Genomic DNA, 20,556 nt, shown 5'->3' with positions numbered 1-20,556 from the left:
GAAGCAAAGCCTTGCCTGCTAGTTGAACGGGTCACGGTTCTGTGGGAGGGGGCAGCCTCGGGAACACCTAAACTTTGTGGCTCCACGGCTAGGGCGTTCTCCGCGCATGCGCTTCCTCGATAGCCCCGCCCGGGAGGCGCACGGGTTCCGCCTACTCGCGCTGCGTCCTGACGTCAGTGACGCGCAGGGCGCAATGACGATATCGGCGGGTTTATATTGGCGCGGCCCAGAAGGCTGAGGCCTCTGCGGCGCGGTCTTCGGACACACGCGGCTTTGCCCGGCGCTGGCCATGGCCGACTATCTGATTAGCGGGGGCACGTCCTATGTGCCAGACGACGGGCTCACGGCACAGCAGCTGTTCAACTGCGGGGATGGCCTCACCTACAAGTGCGGGCCTAGTTGGCTCACCTGGGCGAGGAGAGGGGCGGCGCGGTGGACTGGGAGGCCGGGCGGGGTTTTCCGCTGAGCCCGCTTCGACCCGGGCATGGGAGACAGGTTCTGGAGAATCCCCCACCCATCTCTGGGACTCGGTTTGATAGATCTAAAGTGGGGAGGGATGGAGGAGGCATCTTGGCAGTGCTTGAGATTTCAGTCTAGAATCTCCGTTCTCTCAGCACATGGAGTTGTCAGGGTGCCAGGGTCGCTGGTGACAGCTAGGTGGCAGAAAAGGTCCCATCTCCATCTCCACTTTGTGATTTGTCTGTCCTGCTTGTGACAAGGGCTAGGTCAGTGCCCTCTAGGCCCAAATGCCTTATGACATGATCTCTGGGGATGGAATCTCGGGCCGCCCTAAGCCTGAGCCTTACTCCCAATTCGCTCCCCTCCCCCGTAGTGACTTTCTCATTCTCCCTGGGTACATCGACTTCACTGCAGACCAGGTGGTGAGTATGGCCAGAAATTGGGTCCTGAGCATCAAGGTTGGGTAAGGTACTTGTCTTCCCTGGTCTCTTGGCTACCACAGCAGATTGGGCTTGGGGGTGGATTCTGTGGAATAGTCTGATTGGCATGCAGGTTATACAGGGCACCTGTTTTATGGGGGAACTGGCACCACCCTGAGGCTTTTATGAGGTGCTTTCCCACATGAGCTGGCCGTATTTCCTCAGGACCTGACTTCTGCTCTAACCAAAAAGATCACTCTGAAGACCCCACTGGTTTCCTCACCTATGGACACAGTCACAGAGGCTGGCATGGCCATAGCAATGGCGGTGAGCATCATGGGGTGTAAGGACAAAAGGAGGGGCCTCACTCACACTCTTCCCCAAAGACATACATAGTCATGCTGCTCTTTGTCACTTTTTTGCTATCTTCTGTTTATCATGCAGCTTACAGGTGGTATTGGCTTCATCCACCACAACTGTACACCTGAGTTCCAAGCCAACGAAGTTCGGAAAGTGAAGGTCAGAAGGGCAAGGATCGTGGTCAAGAGCTCCTGGGAATTGCACTGAGGTGGAGTGGGGTGGAAGTGGGGGATTTGTTCTCCTAATTTAGGATCCTTTTTTCACCTCTTTGGGGCTCAGTTCCTGAGAAGAGCCTGGGACCCTGTGTCCTAAGGCAAGGGAAGAGGACCAGGTGGATAGTACCGACAGCCCACCCATGTTTACTATCCCTGGGTTCGAATTGTGATTTGGTCCTGTGGTACTGCCAGAGGGGGAGCTGGCATAGACCCCAGGCTTCAGACCGGTAAAGATGGTCCAGAAATGTTCTTTCTCACCATCCCTTCCAGAAATACGAACAGGGATTCATTACAGACCCTGTGGTCCTCAGCCCGAAGGATCGAGTGCGGGATGTGTTTGAAGCCAAAGCCCGGCATGGATTCTGTGGTATCCCAATCACCGACACGGGCCGGATGGGGAGCCGCTTGGTGGGCATCATTTCCTCAAGGGACATAGATTTTCTCAAGGAGGAGGAGCATGACCGGTTTTTGGAAGAGGTGGGTTCTACTGACAAAGGAAAACCAAGCTCTGGCGGCCAAGGCTTAAGATGAGGTTTCTGTTGCCTGAATGGCATCTCTGGGGGCCTCTGCTGTCCAGAAAAGATGAATGCCCAGCCAAGTCTCTGACCCTTTCATGGGGTTCCTGCATCCCTTCCCCACCAGAAGCTCTCATTCTGCCCAAGTGTTTGCCAGCATGCATGCTGGGTTGCCACTCCCAAGGCGGGGGCAGTGCTCAAGGACCAACATCAGCCTCCTCTTTTCTCTAGTCACCGCTCTGGCGTGGCCCTTCTTTCTTTACTATGTAACTGCATGTTCTCTGCACCACTTTGTCCTTTTACTCCATTTTCACCCATGCCACTGTATTGCTGCACTGGCTGTTGGCTTCACTTGAGGAGGGTGGTTTGGGTGCAGGTGTGTGATCGTGGTGGTCTGTGGAACCTCACCCGAGTTAGGGCAGGGTGCGTTGGGAGGTCTGGTCTCTGGGCCCATCTGACAGCTCCCCTCACTGCTAGATCATGACGAAGAGGGAAGACTTGGTGGTAGCCCCTGCAGGCATCACACTGAAGGAAGCAAATGAAATTCTGCAGCGCAGCAAGAAGGGTGAGTTCTAGAGGCGGAAGGGTTCTGGAACCAAAGACCAGGGTTCTGATCTATATACCTTCCCTACCCCAGGAAAGTTACCCATTGTAAATGAAGATGATGAGCTGGTAGCCATCATTGCCCGGACAGACCTGAAGAAGAATCGGGATTACCCCCTGGCCTCCAAAGATGCCAAGAAGCAGCTGCTATGTGGAGCAGCCATTGGCACTCATGAAGATGACAAGTATCGGCTGGATTTGCTAGCCCAGGCTGGTGTGGATGTAGTGGTTTTGGTGAGCTCTTGCACAGGCAGGGTGGGGCAGTAGGGACAGCTGTCATACCAGGCTCACTGCGACTTTCTCCCGGTCCCAGGACTCTTCCCAAGGAAACTCCATCTTCCAGATCGACATGATCAAGTACATCAAGGAGAAATACCCCTCTCTCCAAGTTATCGGAGGCAATGGTGAGGCAAGACTGGGCACGAGAGCACGTGGGGCGAGAGTCAGGGGAGCTAGGCTCCCACTCAGACTTTCACACAAGCCTTTCCCTGTTCTTCACCGTAGTGGTCACGGCTGCTCAGGCCAAGAACCTCATTGATGCTGGTGTAGATGCCCTGCGCGTGGGCATGGGCAGTGGCTCCATCTGCATCACCCAGGAAGGTAGGAAATGCTTCAGCGGGGCCCTCAGAGACCCTGGCTTCAGCAGGGCCTTCAGCCCCATAGGGCCCAGAACCAAGCGCCCTTGTGGGAACCATACTGAGTCCTCCAATAGGGGCAGTCCCAGGGCCAAACAGGCCCTTTGGATGGGTGACATGCTGGAAGACGAGCTCGTCATTCCTCACCTGCCACTCCCTCCCTGCCTAGCCTGGCCTCCTTGCTCCTGCTCTGCACCCTCTCTAAACTCTGGTCTGTTTGTTTTATTTAGTGGCTCCCAAGATCCCTCCAGACATAAAGTCCCACAGCCCTAAATGCCCTTCTACTGTCAAGGGCTGCTATAGTAAGTCCAGCCCGGCCCACTGGCCCGGCCCAGCTGCCCACTGCCCGGCTGCTTGGTTGACTGTAGCTGTAGCCTCCCGGGGTTTGTGGTGCTGATGGGTGGGCAGGGCAAACTGAATGACAGACCATGGTTTTGGGGGCTGCTGGAGAACACAGCTCCTTTCTCTTCCTGGGGTGCTTGTAGGGCAGGACCTCCTTCCCAGGTAGGCCCTAGTCGGCCCACATTTCCTACAGTAGGCACAGCTCAAGGACCAACAAGCCCACTCTTCCTTCCACATGACCACTCCCCTGATCTTGCCCAAGCTGCCAAGGACGCTGGAGGATGGGGTGGGCCTCTGGGTACTAACTGCACGGTGACCCGCTCCCCCCACTTGATACCAGTTGGGTGGGGCTTTTCCCGGCTGCTGACTGCATGTGCCTGAGGCTGCCCTGGGCCATCCACACATGCACGCGCACATGCAGGGTTGAGTGGAGGCCATCACGACTGTTTGAACTGTTGAAGGCAGATGGGGCCGCAGCCATTCCAGACATGACTCCTTCTCAGCCAGGCTGCAGTCCTGGTGCAGGTGTAGCGGAGAGCTCCTGGGTGCTGAGTTACGGCCTCAGGGTCCCTTGCCTGTCCCCACTAATTCCACCCACCCATCTGTTCCTCCGTTTCTCAATAGTGTTGGCCTGCGGGCGGCCCCAAGCAACAGCAGTGTACAAGGTGTCAGAGTATGCACGGCGCTTTGGTGTTCCTGTTATTGCTGACGGAGGAATCCAAAATGTGGGCCATATCGCCAAAGCCTTGGCCCTTGGGGCCTCCACAGGTGAGGCCCAACACCCAGGGAGTCTGGTGGGATTCCTTCCTCAGTGCCACTCAGAGTCTGTTCCCATCACTCCCATTTGTCCATAGTCATGATGGGCTCCCTCCTGGCTGCTACCACTGAGGCCCCCGGCGAGTACTTCTTCTCTGATGGGATCCGGCTAAAGAAATACCGTGGTATGGGTTCTCTTGATGCCATGGACAAGCATCTCAGCAGCCAGAACCGTTATTTCAGGTGAGACAGGAAGGTCAGTTATCCTATATTGACAGCCTTGTACTGCTAGCCTGCCTCATCCATGCTTTGACCTTGATGAGGTCATCCTGACTCTCCCTACAGTGAAGCTGATAAAATCAAGGTGGCCCAGGGGGTATCTGGGGCTGTGCAGGACAAAGGGTCCATCCACAAATTTGTCCCCTACCTGATCGCTGGTATCCAGCACTCCTGCCAGGACATTGGTGCCAAGAGTTTGACCCAAGTCCGGTAAGCCTGGGGAGCTGGGACATGGGTGGAGGAGCTCCTTCGGGCCAGGTACCCACCACTGACATTTGCCCCTCTTCAGAGCCATGATGTATTCTGGAGAACTCAAGTTTGAGAAGAGAACATCCTCAGCTCAGGTGGAAGGTGGTGTTCACAGCCTCCATTCGTAAGTGACCAACCCTATTGTACCCATCTACCCTTGGGGCAGGTTTCTGCCATGCCTCCTTCCTCCTGCCCCCACCTCAAAGCTGGTTCTTCTGCTTACAGGTATGAGAAGAGGCTTTTCTGAAAAGGGATACAGCATACCCCCTCAGTTTTTCAATAAAAGTTTGAAAAAAAACCAAAACAAGTGATGCTTTATCTTTGAGGTCAACAGGCAGGTGTGGCGGCCACTACCACAGATGCACACTAACACGACACTCACTGGTAGGGAAAGCCTCAGACCACGAGATCGGGATAGTCCTTGGATCTAGAAGGAGGTACTAATTCTAAATTCATAAGTCCCTCCTGAGGCAGGTCACAAGGTAGGTCTGGCCCGCTCTGCTCACAAGGGTTCGGTCTCACATTGTGGCTGCTTAGGACAGGTCATGGAATAGTCCTTGGGGGCTTTGGACTGGCACCCACAGGGCCTCCTGCTTGGCCACACGGGACCAGGCTGAGACCCACATATATATTCTCTAACTAACTTGAATCTCCAGAGGCCCTTGTGGAGAAAGCACTGAGGGCCCCTCAACTCTGCATGAGCCAGTGCACAGATCCGCACTGTGGAACAGGTGCCTAGACTGCATCCGGCCTCTAAGAAGTAGTCTAAGTAAAAAGGGGAGTGCCCTGGTTTCTTCACAACTTCCCCCGCCCCCCCGAGAGCCCAGTGAGCCAGCAGCTCCTCCTGGCCAGCAACATACCTAGTACAAAATGGGAAAAGTGGATTAAATTATTAATTTGCTGGCAAGAAAGACAAGTGTTACAGTGCCAAAGGGGAAGGGCTAATGAAAGCATTTTGCACAAAGTGCCAGGACCCTCCTGGACAGGTTAGGTCAGTTCCTGTTGGCTCATTCTGCTGCCCGTGCTAAAGATGTGAGCACCGTCCCTCCGGACGGAGGGATAAGAGCAGCTCCTGTTACTCGGCCTTCATGACACAGGAAGTTGAAAGTGGCACAGGCATTGGGCTGCAAAGAGAAAGCCTGCATCAGCTTGGCAGGGGTAGGCCCGGCCCTGCTCCGCGCTCCGAGGGGCAGGACTCACCGTGTCCTGCACTTCCGCCGCGATGCCCCGCCGCCTCAGCGCTTGCAGCACCTGGGGCTGCAGCCGTTGAGTCCGGTCTCCCGTGCCCACCACCACGATCTCTGGGGAAAGATGGCCAGGGCTGGGCTACGGCAGGTCTGTGGGGAGGCTGGGGCGGGGAAGCACCTCAGCCCTCCCCTTCTCCAGTACCTATTCGGGGCTCCAGCAACCAGAAGAGAGAGAAGCTTTCCTCGGTGATGTCCAGGTGAGTTCCTACCTGTGTTGGGAGGAGGCAGGTTAAACAAGTTCGCGCAGTTTCCCCCACAGAACCCTTACCTGCGCCACAAAGGGGCAACGGAAAAGCCCAAGCTGGCCAGGGACAGAATCGGGGGGCAGGCCTGGGACTCGGGCCCTCCGCGGCCTCGCTGCTCACGTTCCACTGCACCACCGAGTGCGGGAGCAGCGCGCAGGGCCCAAGCACGCGATTTCCGTTGACCATGAAGCCGCGGCTACTGTAGCTGTCGATATACATGGACTGCGGGGACTCGCGCTGCAGCAGAGAGATGCGCGTCCGCTGGTACAGCTCGTCGTCCGCCGGCGTGAGCCGATGCCCTCGCCGTGGGGCCCTGCGGAGGGGGTGTGCTCAGGGTCTAGGGGCCAGGACGAGCCGGGCCGGGATCGTGGGGCGGGGGGAAGCTCGTCCTGGGCTCACCTCAGCAGCTCGGCGGGGGACCAGCGTGGCGCGGCTGGCGCTCGGCACAGGCCGCGAAGCACGAACGCGACGACCATGGCGGAGCGGCGTGCAGGGAGGCCGGCGCTGGGTCAGCGCGGTCGTGGCGGAGCCCACCGCAGCGCGCCGACAGCGCCCCCTGTGTCCCGGAGGGCACCGCGCGGGTCGGCTGCCCCAGCGCGGGATTTTGAAGGAGCCGGCCGGTGCCAATTGTCCCAGGAGGGCCCGTCCCCCAGCGCGGCTCCGGTGTCTGCACCTGCCGCCCGCCCCGCCCCAGGCCCCCGTAGACCGTCCTGGGGGAGACAGACACCTGGTGGCGTGGCCGGCCTCAGAGCGCCGCCTGGGCCCCCGCCGCAGCCTCGTCCCCGGCTCTCGGCCATTACGCAGGGCTCCCGGGGCCTGGGGCGGGGCGGCCGCGCACCTGGTCGAGTCCCGCACACCTGGCCAGGGCGTGGGGCCAGCCTTCAAGCCCCTAATCCCAGGCTTTGGAGCGTCGGGTTCTCAGGGCGGGGCGGCCGGCTCAGGTTTCCCTCGCTCTCCCGCGAATCACGCCCCTCCCCAACCGTCACCCGCGCGACCGTTGGCGTCGCCGCCGCGCGTCTACCGGGGCGTGGCTGCGCGTGGATTGGCTTCTCGGGAGCGCGAGGGGGCGTGGCTGATTGGTTTCTCCTTAAAATGGCTCCGAGTCTGCGCCCCGAACAAGCGGAAGGGGAACGCCGTGGTAGGGCAGTTGTACCTGTCCGGGTGTGATCGACCCGGCCGAACGGGACCAGATACTGAACTAGACAGCGGCTGGAGCATCGCCCTGTCGTCGCTCACTCTGCTCGCGGCCCGAGAATTCCCCGACCCCCCGTCTTGAGCCGAATCAGAGGGCCTACTGGCGCGAGAGTCGCTGGCGCCCGCGCGGGTTTCGGGCATCTCCGCGTCCCCACCGTGTGGTGGCCTCAAGAGAACGTTGACGCGTCTGCTACCCACGGGGCCGGGTGGGAGGGAGGTTCGGCACAGCGGAGGACGTTCGCAATGGATTCCCGGGGGTCCCGTCGCCGCCATTGGACACCCCCCCCCTCCCCGCTCCAGCGCTCCGGGCGCTGGCAGAGTCACGGGACAAAGGGCCCTGGGTGCGGGGGTGTCCCCGAGGCGAGTGCGCGGGTTTACTTCCTCTCCGGCCCCACGAGCGAGCCCGTCACTGTACCGGTGGCCTGGCTTCATGGGACCAACAGGAGTAATCCTACCCTGCGGATCTAATCCGGATCGGGACCGGTCCCAGGGGAGGCCCGTACCAATCTTCCTATTGTTTTGGGGCCCAGGTGAGCGCCTCGTTCCCACCACACTCGGCTTTACCACCCACTCCTAGGTCCGTCTTCTGGTACTGGGAATGGGGGAGTTCTGATCTGGCGCCAGGGCAAGGGACCACCACCCTTCCGGGGTTATCCCCCTCCCTCGCGCCCACGGCTGGACAGCGGGCAACGGAATCCCAAAAGCAGCTGTTGTCTCCAGAGCATTCCAGCTGCGCTTGGATTTCGTTCCCTGCTCTCCTGCCAGAGCAGCGTCCTGGCCTAGATGGGGTGGGCCAGCCCCTGACCCCCAGACGTACTTTATTTGGGTCGCTCTGGTCTCCGGCCATTGTCTCAGGTGCGCCCTGGAAATGGTGGGCCTAGACGTCGGAGAGCCAGGGTTGTGGTCAGCTCTGGAACTTGGAGTAGCATTGGCAAAGGAGATTGGTTCCAGGGCCTTCGGACAGGGTTGCAATGGCGGTGAGTCCCACAGGGCAGGGCCACCCCAGCCCGCAGCTCGCTATAGATAGCCTTTCACTTCCTGGGGAAAACCCACCCCAACCGTCTTCGTGTACCGAGAGTAGCTGAAGTCCCCAGCTTGGCCTCCAGCCCCCAACCGTTAGTAGCTGTCCCTGGGTCATGCGACTGCTGAATGGAAAGCGCTTTGGAATGACACGATCACTCCCGTTGAGTGGGCACCCAAGAAGCCATCGGGAATGTCGTGTCCGCCCAGTGCTCTTTCGGCGATCCCATCAGGGCCTTGCAGCCCTGGCCCAGGAAGGGGTCTTGCCAAACTTCCTGCCCCTAGGATCCCCTCCTTTCTGAACTCTGGGCACTCTCACTGCTCCAGAGCAGTAATTACGGGTTTCCTGCACTCTGTGCTGTGTCAGGTTAAATCTCCATTAAAGAAAATAGGGCAAAGGGGGATTTAAGTTAGATTGTAGTGAAAACATTCCGGTCGTGGGACAGAGGGAAGAACTTTCTCTCTGTAGAGGACTGGGATGCTCCCAACTGAGAGCAGTCCTTCAGCTGGGTCTTCTCATGGTCACATTATTTTGCCTACGATGGCTCATTGCCTAAACCAGGAGGCCAGAGTATCCCTGATAATGTACACAAGGTTAAAAGAAAAGCATTAAAAACTGGTAATTCTGGAAAGTATCGTGATGATTCTAGTTCCTCAAAAACCAAGAGAAGAAATTCTACTAAAGTACGCATTTATCGGGGGTAAAGACGACCCAGATAGCATAGGAGAAAATGGTTGTAAATAACCTGAAGCGGCAGAACACAAATTCTTTCAAAAACGGGATTTTTAGGAGTTCTTGAAAATGCCTTTAATGTTAGCTGCTCTATTCCGCTGATAATTCATTTGGAACTTTTGACGTTTGATCAAGTGTCAAATGTGGGAAATGAAACGTTATCGCAAATAGGTAAGATTTCGATGAGAGAAACAGTCGGGTCTGGGCCGCACCCGGTAGCGAGGATCCTCTCCCTGGCTGCTAATGCCGGTGACGACGACGGAACTCTAGGCCTAAGGCGGACCTCGCGATCCCGGGCCGGGGCCGGGCAGGGCAGGCGGGACACGGGGAGGGAGTGCTGGGACTGAAGGTCGAAAGCGGCCGCCACGGTTCCCTCTGGAGCACCTGTCCGCTCAAGAGACCTCCACCGGATACGCTCCCCGGCCAGTCGGGGCTCCCGGAAGTTCGACCTCCTGACGTTTTGCTTCCGGTTCCGCTGGCTCCTTCCGGTCGCCATGGCGACGGGGCGCCTGGGGGTCGGAGAGACGCTAGGGGCCCTTAACACGGCTCTGGGGCCTGGCGACCCCGTGTGGTTCAAGGAGACGCGTGCCCGCCACCTGCGCGCCCGAGACTTTCTGGCGCCGCGGCCCGCGCTGCAAGCGCGCTTCGGGGACGGACAGGTGGGCGCCATACGGGCGGGGATGTGCGGCCAGGGGCAGCGCCGCAGCCTGCTCACCGCTCTTCCTCCCGCAGGTGCCCGAGCGTGTGGTTCGTGCGGTCGCCGGCCTGCAAGGCCCCGGAGTGGCCCCAGTGCTGCGCTGCGCGCCGACGCCCGCGGGTCTGGCACTCCAGCTGCAGCGGCCCGCCGTCTTCGAGCGCGTGCTCGGCGCCGTGGCCGCCTATGCCGCGCCCGCCGCGCCCGCCGCACCCGGCCCGCGCGTCGTCCTGCACTGCCCTGCGCTGCGCAGCGCTCCTGGCGTGCTCCGCTTGAGCCAGCTGCGCGCCGTGCTCGTGGCCGATCATTTGGCGCGAGCTCTGCGCGCTCATGGGTGAGCGCGCAGCGGGTCCAGAAAGGTTGGGGTGGCGAGCTGGGCCTAGAGCCGCTGCGGGTGGGAAGGAGGGGGAGTTGCACCGGGTGCTTGGGCTGAGACGGCCGCGCTTGCTCCCCAGGGCGAGTGTGCGACTAGTGCCCGCCGTGCGGGACCCGCACATGCCGACCTTCCTGCAGCAACTGTGCGTGGACTGGCCCGCTGCCTCCCAGAGAGCCGACACCGAAGCCCTGAGGAGCCTCGCGCTTGCAGAGCTTAGCCCTGCCCGGGACGGGGGAGCCCTGCCCCCTGGCGTCCTGGGCACAGTGTGCCTGAAGGAGGTGATGCAAGAACGGGGACACGCAGCTGGCTATGACCCCAACCTGGACAAGTGTCTGGGTAGGAGCTGGAGCCTTGCAGGACGGAAGAAAAGGTGGGGACCCTGTGCTCCGGGCTAGCTCAGCACCCCTGTGTTCTCTGCAGTGACTGAGGATCTGCTCTCCGTGCTGGCGGAGCTGCAGGAAGCCGTCCGCCACTGGCCTGGGGACGGCCCTGCAGGCCTGGTGAGTGACTGACGCCCAGCCCGTAGGCCTCTGGCAAGCCGTGTCCCGTGTCCGCCCAGTGACCGTCCTCCTACCTTGTAGGCTGCGGCCGCAGAGGCTGATGCAGACGGCTGCATGGTTGTACACGTGGTGAGCTGTGAGGAGGAGTTCCAGCAACAGAAGTTGGACTTGCTTTGGTGGAAGCTGGATGTCCAGGCTCCTCTCACACAGGTGGGTTAGTGATGGTGGCGCGCCCCCTGCCCCCACCAACCTGAGGGCCCTTGAAAACCCATCAAGGGGCACGTTAGCTGATGAGCGCATAGGGGACACCTGATCTTGAGGGGGCTGTTGGGCTTGGTGAATGGGCACTTGGGGTGGGCGGAGCGTCCTGGGAGAAGAGGTGGGGTCTGGAGGCACACCCCAGAGAACACTTAAGAATAATAGATTGGGGAAGCGGGACTGTGTGCTGAAGGGTGGGCTTGAGAGGGAGGCACAAAGCCTGGTGGCAAAAGGCTGGGGGAGTCCAGGCACCGGGTTTAGCTTCTTTGAGGGATTTATTGCTGGAGGGACGGCCACCTGGGCTAAGCGCCTGCTCTCTTCCTGGCAGAAGCACCTGGTCTGTGGCCCAGTGAAAGCAGCTGGTGCACCAGGCACCCTGACTGCTCCTGAGTACTACGAGTGAGTGAGGCTGGAAGGGAGGCCACCGAGTCAGGGCAGTTGAGGTGGGGGGACTCAGCACTAACCTCCCTGCCCCAGGAGGCGCCCCCCTCCCCGAGGCCCTCGGCTCACTCTTCTCCACATGCAGTCTGCGGCATGCCCAGGTGTGCAAGGCGTCGGCACTGAAGCACGGCAGGGAGCTAGCACGAGGTGCGCCTGGGGGAGCCGGGCTGGGAGAGCCGCGGGCTAGGATAGGGCAGCGGGCTGGGGGAGCAGCGGGCTGGGAGGGCAGCGGGCTGGGGGAGCTGGCCGGGGGAGCCGCGGGCTGGGAGGGCAGCGGGCTGGGGGAGCTGCAAGAGCTGCGGGCGCCCAGTTGTGCTCCACGGTGGGGGCAGGGCATCCCCTTCCCTGCCAGCCCAGACTGGGGGACCACTCCTGCAGACCCAGCCTGGACAGAGGTCTTCAGCGTTCTCTCTGTGGCAACCATCAAGTTTGAGATGCTCAGCACAGCTCCGCAGAGTCAGGTGAGCCCAGGGGCCTGAAGAGGATCGGGGCTTGGGGAACAGACTGCGTTGTGGCTGCAGCTGTGCCCCCCTTCCTCAGCTCCTCCTGGCCCTGGCCGACGGCAGCGTTTCCACAAAGGGCACCAAGAGTGGCACCTTCGTCATGTATAACTGCGCCCGTCTCGCCACACTATTTGACGGGTACGAGCACAGCATGGAACAAGGTCTGTACCCCACTTTTCCACCTGTGAGCAGTCTTGATTTTTCACTGCTACAGGATGAGGTGAGTGTCCTGGGTAGCTGGGCACCTGCAGGAGGTTGGGACCTCCCCTCCCAGTGCCCTTCTCCACCCTCCCCTCCTCTCCCGCCCAGGGCGAGTGGCTGCTGCTCTTCAATGGCGTGCTCCCCTTCCCAGACCTGCTGAGCCAGACCGCAGCCCTGGCGTGCGCGGCCCCGGGGCTCCACACGACTGCACGCACCGAGATGGTGAGGCAGAGAAGACTGGGACAGACACCGCATGCTTGATGCTTTATTCTGGGCTGGGCATGAGATCAAAGAAACCGGCCAGTGACTCAGTCTCTGTCTCTAGATGTGCAAGTTCCTGATTCAGCTCAGCATGGATTTCAGCTCATACTATAACCGCGTACACATCCTAGGGGTAAGTACAGCAAGGCGGGGGCGGGGGGGCGCGCTTGCAGGGGTGCAAGGGAAGCAGTGGAAGAGACCAGCAGGCCCCTTCTCTCCTCCAGGAGCCTCGACCACACCTGTTTGGTCAAATGTTTGCCCGTCTCCAGCTTCTGCGGGCCGTGCGTGAAGTGCTCCACGCTGGCCTAGCCACGCTGGGTCTCCCTCCACTGAACCACATCTAAGACCACAGAGACCCCGATATCTAGGAATGTTTATAAAGTCATCACCTGGAAGAAAGATAACAAAGATTTTGTTACAGACCCGAAGCCAAAATAAATGGCTTCTGTTGCACACGAAGCCTGGTCCCGTTTGGACGCAGTGGCGTAGGTGTGGTCGGCCCGAACAGCACCCAGCTCACCTCCAGCTCCTGCTCTGAAGTCAGGAACCCGCGGCTGCCGCCTCCTCCCCTCGGGCATACTGGGCATGGGCACAGACGGTCGCTCCTGTTCCACCCTGTCTGCGAGCAGGTCCCATGCCCAGCACGCCGGCCACCGCGGGATGCCTTAATCATACCAGTTGTACACCTCAAGCCCCTGGCCCCCAAGAGCACAGCGGTGGCCAAACTCAGGGCTTACAGGCCAGCAGTCCATGTCAGCCACGTCGGGGACATGGTACACGGTACTGTTCATGAAAGTGGGCTCACCATGCCCCAGACGCCAGAAGGTCAGCCGCTGGTCGATGGAGGCTGAGACCATGAGGCTCGGGCTTAGGATCCTGAGGCCTGTCACATGGGCAGCATGCGCACAGGGGACGGAGTATTCCTCTAGCGCATGCAGCTGGGGCACCAGCTCAGCACCCCCCATGGCCTCTTCCAGCTCCGGGGTCTCCACAGCCAGCACAAAGACATGGAGGGAGCCGTCCTCACTACCACTGGCCACGAGATGGCCCTCACGTGTGGGCAAGGTGTGCAGGCTGTTGACACCACAGCTATGAGCCTGGAGGGTCAGGCACGGGGTCCCCAGCCCTGGAGGAAGAAGATGGTTGTCAGGGCCCAGCCTGCCACATGGGTGAAGGCAAAGTGGGAGGTGGGGAGGGACAGACCTGGCTGTACACTAGCTACTCACGGTAGGGAAGCCCAGGGTCTGTTGGAGGTTCCAGGGCAGTGGAGCCATGGTCCAGCACGGTAGTGAGATCCCAAAAGGCCAGGCTGCCGTCAGTGGCTGCACTGCACAGGAACAGCCTCCTGGGAGCCAGGAAAGGGCAGCGGGTCAGTGAGGGAGATGGAAAACAAAAAGAGACCCTACCCGGCCCACACAGGGCCCCCAGGCAGCCCCTCTCACCGCCGCTGGTTGGGTGCCTCATGGGTAAAGGAATGGACCTTGAGGACACACCGCTTGTGGTGGAAGGTTTCAGCCAGGAGCTGCAGCCGCCGCCCCGAGTCCTGCAAAAGGAAGAGCCTGGGGGGCGGAGGGTGGCCCAGCTCAGAACCCACTCTGGACAACCTTCCAGCCCTTGTCTCTTGGCCCAAGGCCCTCAGCTCTCACCTCACTGCTCCATCACTGCAGGCTGCAGCCACAAGGGGGCCAAGGCCAGGCCGGTCGAGCTCACACACAGCTAGGGACATGTACCTGCAGAGACAACCCCGGGCAGCCATCAGGGGAAGCCTGGGAGCAGCTGTAAGGGGCTTGCCCTGCAGGACACCACCCCATGCTCCCATCTCACGGTGCGCATGTTACCTGGTCTCTGGGTCCACCTTGACCATCCGGTGCCGATTGCGCTGCCGGTCCCAGTACTCATCTAGCCGGTGGGACGAAAGGTGCATGACATGGCAGGCGAGGCGGCTTGGGGTGCTGGGGTCCAGGGTGACCATGAGGCTGAAACAGTGCATCTCAGCCCGGCCCCCCGCAGACACGACATGAGCAGTCAGGCCTGGCCGAGGATCCTGAGGGCCACCTGGGGTACCGATGCCCCACACAGCCAGGGCACGCACGGAGGAGATATGATTACAAACCGCTGTAAGCGCATGGGCCGAGCCGGTGACTGTGGGGAGCGCCAGGACGCAGACGGTAGTGTCCTCGCTGCACGTGATCACGATGTCAATCAGGCCCGGCCCCTCGCTGCCAGGCTCCAGGTGGTCGGGCTGCATGAAGCTGGGCACCTCAAATTCAGGCCCCAGAGTGATGGTGCCCACACGCTTCACGCAAGTGATCTCACGGCCATGCAGGCTCTCGCGGAGAATCACATGTGGCCGGGTGCAGCCACCCAGAGCCCGGTAGAGCATGACATCCCCATCCTTGAGGTAGGCAAAGGCCATAGCCGCCTCGGTATCAGAGAAGGCCCAGGAGCGGTGCCCTCCACCACAGTTGACGATGTGCAGCTTTTCATGTGACCGGGGACTCCACACCACAAACTCATTGGCATGGAAGCCCAGGATGACCATACTCCCGTCGGCCACCATGCGGAGCCCAGCCACCCAGTTCATGCCTCGACAGGACTTTTGCCTTAGGACGGGCTGCAGTTGGCCACCTCGCACAAAGAGCTGGTAGTAGGCGCCATCGCGCCCTGTGGTATACACGTAGCCACCATGGCAGGTGACTGACGTCACACCCTGCTTCCCATGCAGAGAAGGGAGGGTGGACACAGGGCCCCACTCAGTCGAGGCAGTCTCACTCCCACCACTGCCACTCCCTGCTTCAAGTGCTCCAGCAATAGCTCCGGCCTTGCCCCCAAGCCCAAGATCCTTCAGCAGAGCTGGTCTGGAGGGAAACAGCAACACAGAGCCCCGGCGGTCCCCACACACCAGGAAGTCACCAGGGGGTAAGAAGGCACTGCACGTGTGCCATCTCTGCTTGCTGGGAGGCAGCAGATACCGGCAACGTTCCTTTACAAAGATGGCTTTGCCGGAGGGCGCAGCTGAGATTTCCAGGCAAGCCACCACACCGCCAGGGCCCGATGCCAGCAACAGGAGTTCCTCATAGCCACGCAGGGCCCAGCTCAGACTATGCACTTTTCCACGGAACAGGGTCAAGTCCACGGCTGCAGTTGGTGTGTTGATGGGGACAACCTTGACACGACCCTCCCCATTGGCCATGGCACAAAGTCCGAAACCCTCAGGACCAGGGGCTGCCTCCAGGAGGCAGTAGGACTGGAAGCGCTTGTCCTCCAGCAGCTGCTCCCAGCACTTGACCTCAAGGTCGTAGAGATACAGAGCCCCTGTATCAGTCATTGCCAGCAGTCGCCAGGAGCCAGCCAGTGTCACAGCCTTGAGGGTACCTGGCCTGCTACGAGACTTGAAGCAGAGAGCTGAGACCCCTGAACCCGGGTACCCACGCCCCACCAGGTGCCACAGCCGGATGCCTGAGTCATCGCCCCCAGTGACCACCCAGGCCTGCCTCTCATGGGCAGCTACAGCCCGGATCCCACGACCCTGGTGGCCCCGAAAGGCCTGAAGAATCTCACCTTCGTGGCTCCATACCAAGCACACACAGTCCTCTCCTGCACTGATAAGGTAATTCTCTAGGAGCTTGACCTGCCACACCCGGGCACTATGCCCAAAGCAGTGCCCAATATTCTGTACCCGACCCCCAGGCACCCGCAGGTCACCCACCTTCCAGATGCGGACACTTCGGTCCTCTGAAGCTGTGGCCAACAAGCCCTTGCTTTCCAGGTACGACATGCTGAAGATGACACCCACGTGCCCACTGACTCGACGGTCAGGGGCCACAGGCTTATTGTCTATTAAAGCGGCCGCTGGGTACCAGACGAGGAGCTGATTGGAAACTGCACCTGCCACTATGGTCAGCTCCTTCCAGGTATCTCCGATCAGACAGGCTGAGGAGAGGGTGCACCTGTCTGTGCAGGGCACCTCCTGCAGCATGCACCCTACCACAGGGTCGTACAGCACTACCGAGTTATGGCCCAGGGCCAGGGCCACATTGCCCTCAAGCCAACGTGCATCCCAGATCCAGTCAGACATGTTCCACAGGCCAGAGCGCCAGAGCTCCCGGAAGCGGCCCTGTCCCCAGCTAATTTTCACAATTCGGAGTCCCTTGCTCCCAAACACAGCCACCATAGCCTCCGAGTCAAGGTCTCCATTTGGTTCTGGTCGCACCCGGAACCCATGGATAAGATAGTGGCCGAGCACGTTCTGCACACGCTTCATCATCCGCAGATGGCCACCAAAATCGAGGCTGTACACCAGGACATCCGGCCCCTCGCCTAGACAGAAGCAGAGAGCAGCATCAGAACCTCACTCAGTGGGGCGCCTGGGTGGCTCAGTTCTTCGACTCAGGTCATGATCCCAGGAGCCTGGGATCGAGCCCTGTCTTGGGCTCCCTGCTAGGTACGGTGTGTGCTTGTCCCTCTCTCTCTCTGTTCCTTCTCCCTCTGCTTGTGCTCTCTCTCTCAAACGAATAAACAAAAATCTTAAAAAAAAAAAAAAAAAAAAAGAAAAGAACCTCATTCAACTCTGCCAAGCCACGAAGAGGCAGGGGCACGGGAAATTCAGGCACGTAGTATAGCCTGCGAATGCATTAGAACATACCATCCCGCGGACTTGAATCCTGGAAAATCCTTGGTCTCAGCTTCAGCTGGACTTTCAGTGCTGACTTTCGGATGCCTACCAGTCGCTCCAGACAGTTCAACCTGGCTTCCTCAAACACCGCCTCTTCCTCACCCCACCTGACTTCTCCTGCTTCCAGCAGGAACCCTCAAAGCCTTCATCCCAAATCCTCAGCTGCATCTGTCTCTACACACACTCTTCCCACTCTCCCTCCCCCAGGGAAGAGGCTGTCCCCAGACGTGATCCTCCCACCTTGGGGCCACAGCAGAACCCCTCTGGATTTCCAAGAGCTTCTTGCAGCTCCGATGTGAGCATGTTCAACACTGACGGGAAAAACCAGGACAGGCGGCCCCAACTTTGGCAGCCAAGGCTCCCGTGACCCTCAGCTGCCTTCTGGCTGCCCGGCGGGGCCCTCTTACTCTACTAGCTCACCTTCAAATTCTCTCCACTCTCCTCACTCCACTGATTGCTCCACTGACCGTTACCACCCTCTACCCAGCCCGAAACCAGGAAGCTCCCTGCTTATTCCTCTAAACTTCCCACATCTTCTCATGTTCTCAGTCGCTAAGCTCCATGTGCTCATTTTCTAAAGATTTTTCAAATCCTCCCCAACATAGTGACTTTGGTCCAGGATATCTATCACCTGTTAACACTAACAGTCCCTCATGCTATCCTTAGCCTGCAATCTCAATCTTTTAATGCTCAAGAGACATGCGTTGAGCATCGATTATAAACCAGACAAGGAACTACAGCTGGAGCAGTGAGTAAGAAGCACAGACCCAGGCTCCTGGCCATCAGACAGACACTAGAGAGTATCACCCAAGTAACCTGCATTGTTATGACTTTGGTAAGTTCCAGGAAAGAACTATGCGGACTGCTTTATTCTAAAAGAGGGAGATCGCTCCAGTGATTTTCCCTCCAGAAGACATCTGGCAGTATCTGGAGACATTTCTAGTTGTCACAACTCGGAGTTATGCTAAATGGAATTGAGGAATAGAAGCCAGGGATGTGGGGCGCCTGGGTGGCACAGTCGTTGGGCGTCTGCCTTCGGCTCAGGGCGTGATCCCAGAATCCCGGGATCGAGCCCCACGTCAGGCTCCTCTCCTGGGAGCCTGCTTCTTCCTCTCCCACTCCCCCTGCTTGCGTTCCCTCTCTTGCTGGCTGTCTCTCTCTGTCAAATAAATAAAATCTTTAAAAAAAAAAAAAAGCAGCAGCAGCAGCCAGGGATGTTGCTAAATGTCCTGCAAATCACAGACGACCCCTCACACAAAAAAATGATCTGGGCCAATATGTCAATAGTGCTGAGAATGAGAAACCCCGGTGTCATCTATGCAACTTGGTGAGTGTCGGGGGAGGCCACCTTGAGAACATAACATTTAGGCGGAAGAATCAACAAGCAGTGGTAACCAGAGAAACAGTATGGGGGAGATGCGGGACCCTTTCTTGGCAGATGGAAAGCAAGTTTAATGGCCCTGAGGTGAGCAAGAACTGTAAGCTGTGTGGTTGGAACAGGAAACAAAGGGCTCAAGGATGGGCTGAGAGAATGCTGCTGTGGGGGTCCGGGAGCCAAAGTTGCATGGCCTCCAATGATGGCAGTAAGGTAGAGAAATAGATGCCACAAGTATGAAGTCAAAATCAACCAGACTGGCTTGGGGACTGAGGGAGACGCTTGGGCTTGAGCACCTGAGTGGCTGCTGCTCTCCCTGCTCAGCTGGAGCACCCACAGGATGATTTCAATTTGAAGGCAGCTGTGCACTTGGGCCTGGAACTCACAAACAGGGCTGGAAATTGAGATTATAGGTGCACCTGGGTGGAATCTGAGAATTGCAGCAATACAAAAGTCACAGGAGCAGGGGAGTTCACTTGAAGAGCTTTCTAACCTGTATTTCCCAAGTCATTTCCCTGCTTAAAACCCTTCATGAAACCTCTTTCCACCATCATTGAGTCAGATGTAGGCATAAAATGATCTGGCCTCCACTCATTTCTCCAGCCTCTTCTCCCAGACCCCACCCTTGCTCAGCCTCACAGGAACTCCCTCATTCCCCCAAAGTAACAAATTCTCAACCTCAAGGCCTTTGGCAAGCTTATCCTCTGCCAGGAACTCACCTCTTCTCTTAGCTCATTCTTGTGATCCTTTGGGTTTCTGCCTACCTCTCCCCTCCTGCAGGAGCCTTCGGAGTCTAACCCGTGGTAGGAACCTTGGGCTCCCAGAGCCCCCATACCAGATCACAACTGGGCCACCTCTCCACAAACACAAAACCACCCCCTTAGGATAGGAAGCAGCTCACTCAAGGCTTGAACGCCAGTGCCCTGCCTCTGGGCCCTTAAAAGACAGCAGCACCACCATCAGTCACTAGTGGCTTCCTCTTGGGCCTCGAAGCTTTCTAGGGCTCTGCTGTTTCAGGTCCCAGGCTTTTGAGGGCCTAGGCTTCTCGACTTGACCTTCCCCGAAGGGCCATCAACACTGGATTTCCTGGATGCAACCATCTCAGAAAGGGCCTCAGCGTCTGCCTCCCCAAGCACCGGCCCATTCAGAAAGGTCTCATCCCTGGTTTCCCGCCACCCCATCCTCGTCCCCACCTTCCACCGAGGAGCCTCACGGGCCTCTGGGAGCCCACAACTCCGCCTACCGGGCCCCGCCCTCCCCCGAGAGGCCACACCACAGACCGCCCCCGGACCCGCCCACCTTAAGGGGGCTCACCCCCAACCTCCCCCCTCGGCTCCCCGCAGCGGCCACACACCTCTCTCCCTGCCTGCCCCGCCTCCCAAGCCACTGCGTTTCCTGGAATTTTCCCGCGGCCCCACCTCCCTTTCCAGGTCAGCTGCAGATTGTTAAGGAACTCGATAGCCACGTCGGGTTTTGTTTTTTGTTTTTTTTTGTCTCTGGGGCTCCTCCGGCCGGGCCTCCAGCCCGCCATCTCCTGGGCTCTCACCCCCCTCGGTCGGGCTTCATTCATCCCGCCGCCCGTCCTCCTCCTTGGGGGCATCCCTTTGTTCTCATGGTCCCGCCCCATGCGAGCGCCCGGTTTCTTCTCCGCTAGCGCGCGCCTCGAACCAAACCTCACCCGCCAACAGCCGATCCCCCACGCACTCCAGACCCGTGACCGGGAGGAGTATGAGCTCCGAGGTTGCCCGCGGCCAAACGTAGTCCTCGTGAGCGTCCATGTCGGTCCTCGAGCCGCTGCGGCTGCCTTGGCCAAGAAGGGAGCTGAGTTCTCGCGAGACGAACCTTCCTCGCGCGCAGCAGAGCCGATCTGCAGCGGCCTTAGCAACAGGTAGCGGAGCCCAGGGTCGCCCGCTGCCGATGTCCAATCAAGACCCTTCGCCCCACGAAATCCTGCTCGTCATTGGCGAGACCGTCCTCGCCCCTCCCTCTGACGTAACGCTT

General features: G+C 59.2%; 4 protein-coding genes across 11 annotated transcripts; 2 read left to right on the top strand and 2 right to left on the bottom strand.

The window, feature by feature from the left end:
- Window positions 1-174: 174 nt before the first annotated feature.
- Window positions 175-5,159, top strand: IMPDH2 (inosine monophosphate dehydrogenase 2). Of its 2 annotated transcripts, XM_026500799.4 has the most exons (15): window positions 178-387; window positions 833-881; window positions 1,104-1,205; window positions 1,323-1,397; window positions 1,724-1,930; window positions 2,446-2,533; window positions 2,606-2,805; window positions 2,885-2,975; window positions 3,076-3,171; window positions 3,437-3,508; window positions 4,173-4,316; window positions 4,403-4,547; window positions 4,650-4,793; window positions 4,873-4,956; window positions 5,058-5,159. In XM_026500799.4, exons 1-15 carry the CDS (start codon window positions 290-292, stop codon window positions 5,077-5,079), a joined length of 1,617 nt encoding a protein of 538 aa, XP_026356584.1. In that variant the 5' UTR covers window positions 178-289; the 3' UTR covers window positions 5,080-5,159. The 2 variants fall into 2 exon arrangements, with proteins under 2 accessions (XP_026356585.1, XP_026356584.1); XM_026500800.4 differs by lacking the exon at window positions 3,437-3,508 and having other exon boundaries at window positions 175-387.
- NDUFAF3 (NADH:ubiquinone oxidoreductase complex assembly factor 3) lies at window positions 4,647-7,268 on the bottom strand. Its single transcript, XM_026500804.4, has 5 exons — window positions 6,724-7,268; window positions 6,445-6,637; window positions 6,222-6,288; window positions 6,033-6,133; window positions 4,647-5,956 (listed from the first exon to the last, which is right to left on the bottom strand). The coding sequence occupies exons 1-5, from the start codon at window positions 6,798-6,800 to the stop codon at window positions 5,840-5,842; spliced, it is 555 nt and encodes a 184-aa protein (XP_026356589.1). The 5' UTR covers window positions 6,801-7,268; the 3' UTR covers window positions 4,647-5,839.
- Window positions 7,269-7,411: 143 nt separating this feature from the next.
- DALRD3 (DALR anticodon binding domain containing 3) lies at window positions 7,412-12,960 on the top strand. 6 transcript variants are annotated; one of them, XM_044384837.3, is made up of 12 exons: window positions 7,416-9,930; window positions 10,004-10,299; window positions 10,421-10,677; window positions 10,762-10,841; window positions 10,923-11,051; window positions 11,428-11,498; window positions 11,577-11,687; window positions 11,893-12,001; window positions 12,081-12,263; window positions 12,353-12,466; window positions 12,570-12,638; window positions 12,730-12,960. In XM_044384837.3, exons 1-12 carry the CDS (start codon window positions 9,766-9,768, stop codon window positions 12,847-12,849), a joined length of 1,704 nt encoding a protein of 567 aa, XP_044240772.3. In that variant the 5' UTR covers window positions 7,416-9,765; the 3' UTR covers window positions 12,850-12,960. The 6 variants fall into 6 exon arrangements, with proteins under 6 accessions (XP_044240771.3, XP_048082718.2, XP_044240773.3 ...); XM_026500798.4 differs by having other exon boundaries at window positions 9,638-9,930; window positions 11,626-11,687; window positions 11,919-12,001; XM_044384836.3 differs by having other exon boundaries at window positions 7,412-9,930; window positions 12,570-12,960.
- WDR6 (WD repeat domain 6) lies at window positions 12,494-20,524 on the bottom strand. Of its 2 annotated transcripts, XR_008959158.1 has the most exons (7): window positions 20,234-20,524; window positions 14,344-16,825; window positions 14,152-14,235; window positions 13,948-14,064; window positions 13,732-13,850; window positions 13,026-13,631; window positions 12,494-12,894 (listed from the first exon to the last, which is right to left on the bottom strand). XR_008959158.1 is itself a non-coding variant. In XM_057312089.1 (6 exons), the coding sequence occupies exons 1-6, from the start codon at window positions 20,331-20,333 to the stop codon at window positions 13,171-13,173; spliced, it is 3,363 nt and encodes a 1,120-aa protein (XP_057168072.1). In that variant the 5' UTR covers window positions 20,334-20,524; the 3' UTR covers window positions 12,494-13,170. The 2 variants fall into 2 exon arrangements, 1 of the variants encoding a protein (XP_057168072.1); XM_057312089.1 differs by having other exon boundaries at window positions 12,494-13,631.
- Between the last annotated feature and the right edge of the window lie 32 nt (window positions 20,525-20,556).

This window comes from Ursus arctos, unplaced genomic scaffold (genome assembly GCF_023065955.2).
Source record: "Ursus arctos isolate Adak ecotype North America unplaced genomic scaffold, UrsArc2.0 scaffold_14, whole genome shotgun sequence".
Lineage (NCBI taxonomy): Eukaryota > Metazoa > Chordata > Mammalia > Carnivora > Ursidae > Ursus > Ursus arctos.
The sequence above is the reverse complement of the archived record's forward strand: the minus strand, read 5'-3'. Positions and strand labels throughout refer to the sequence as shown.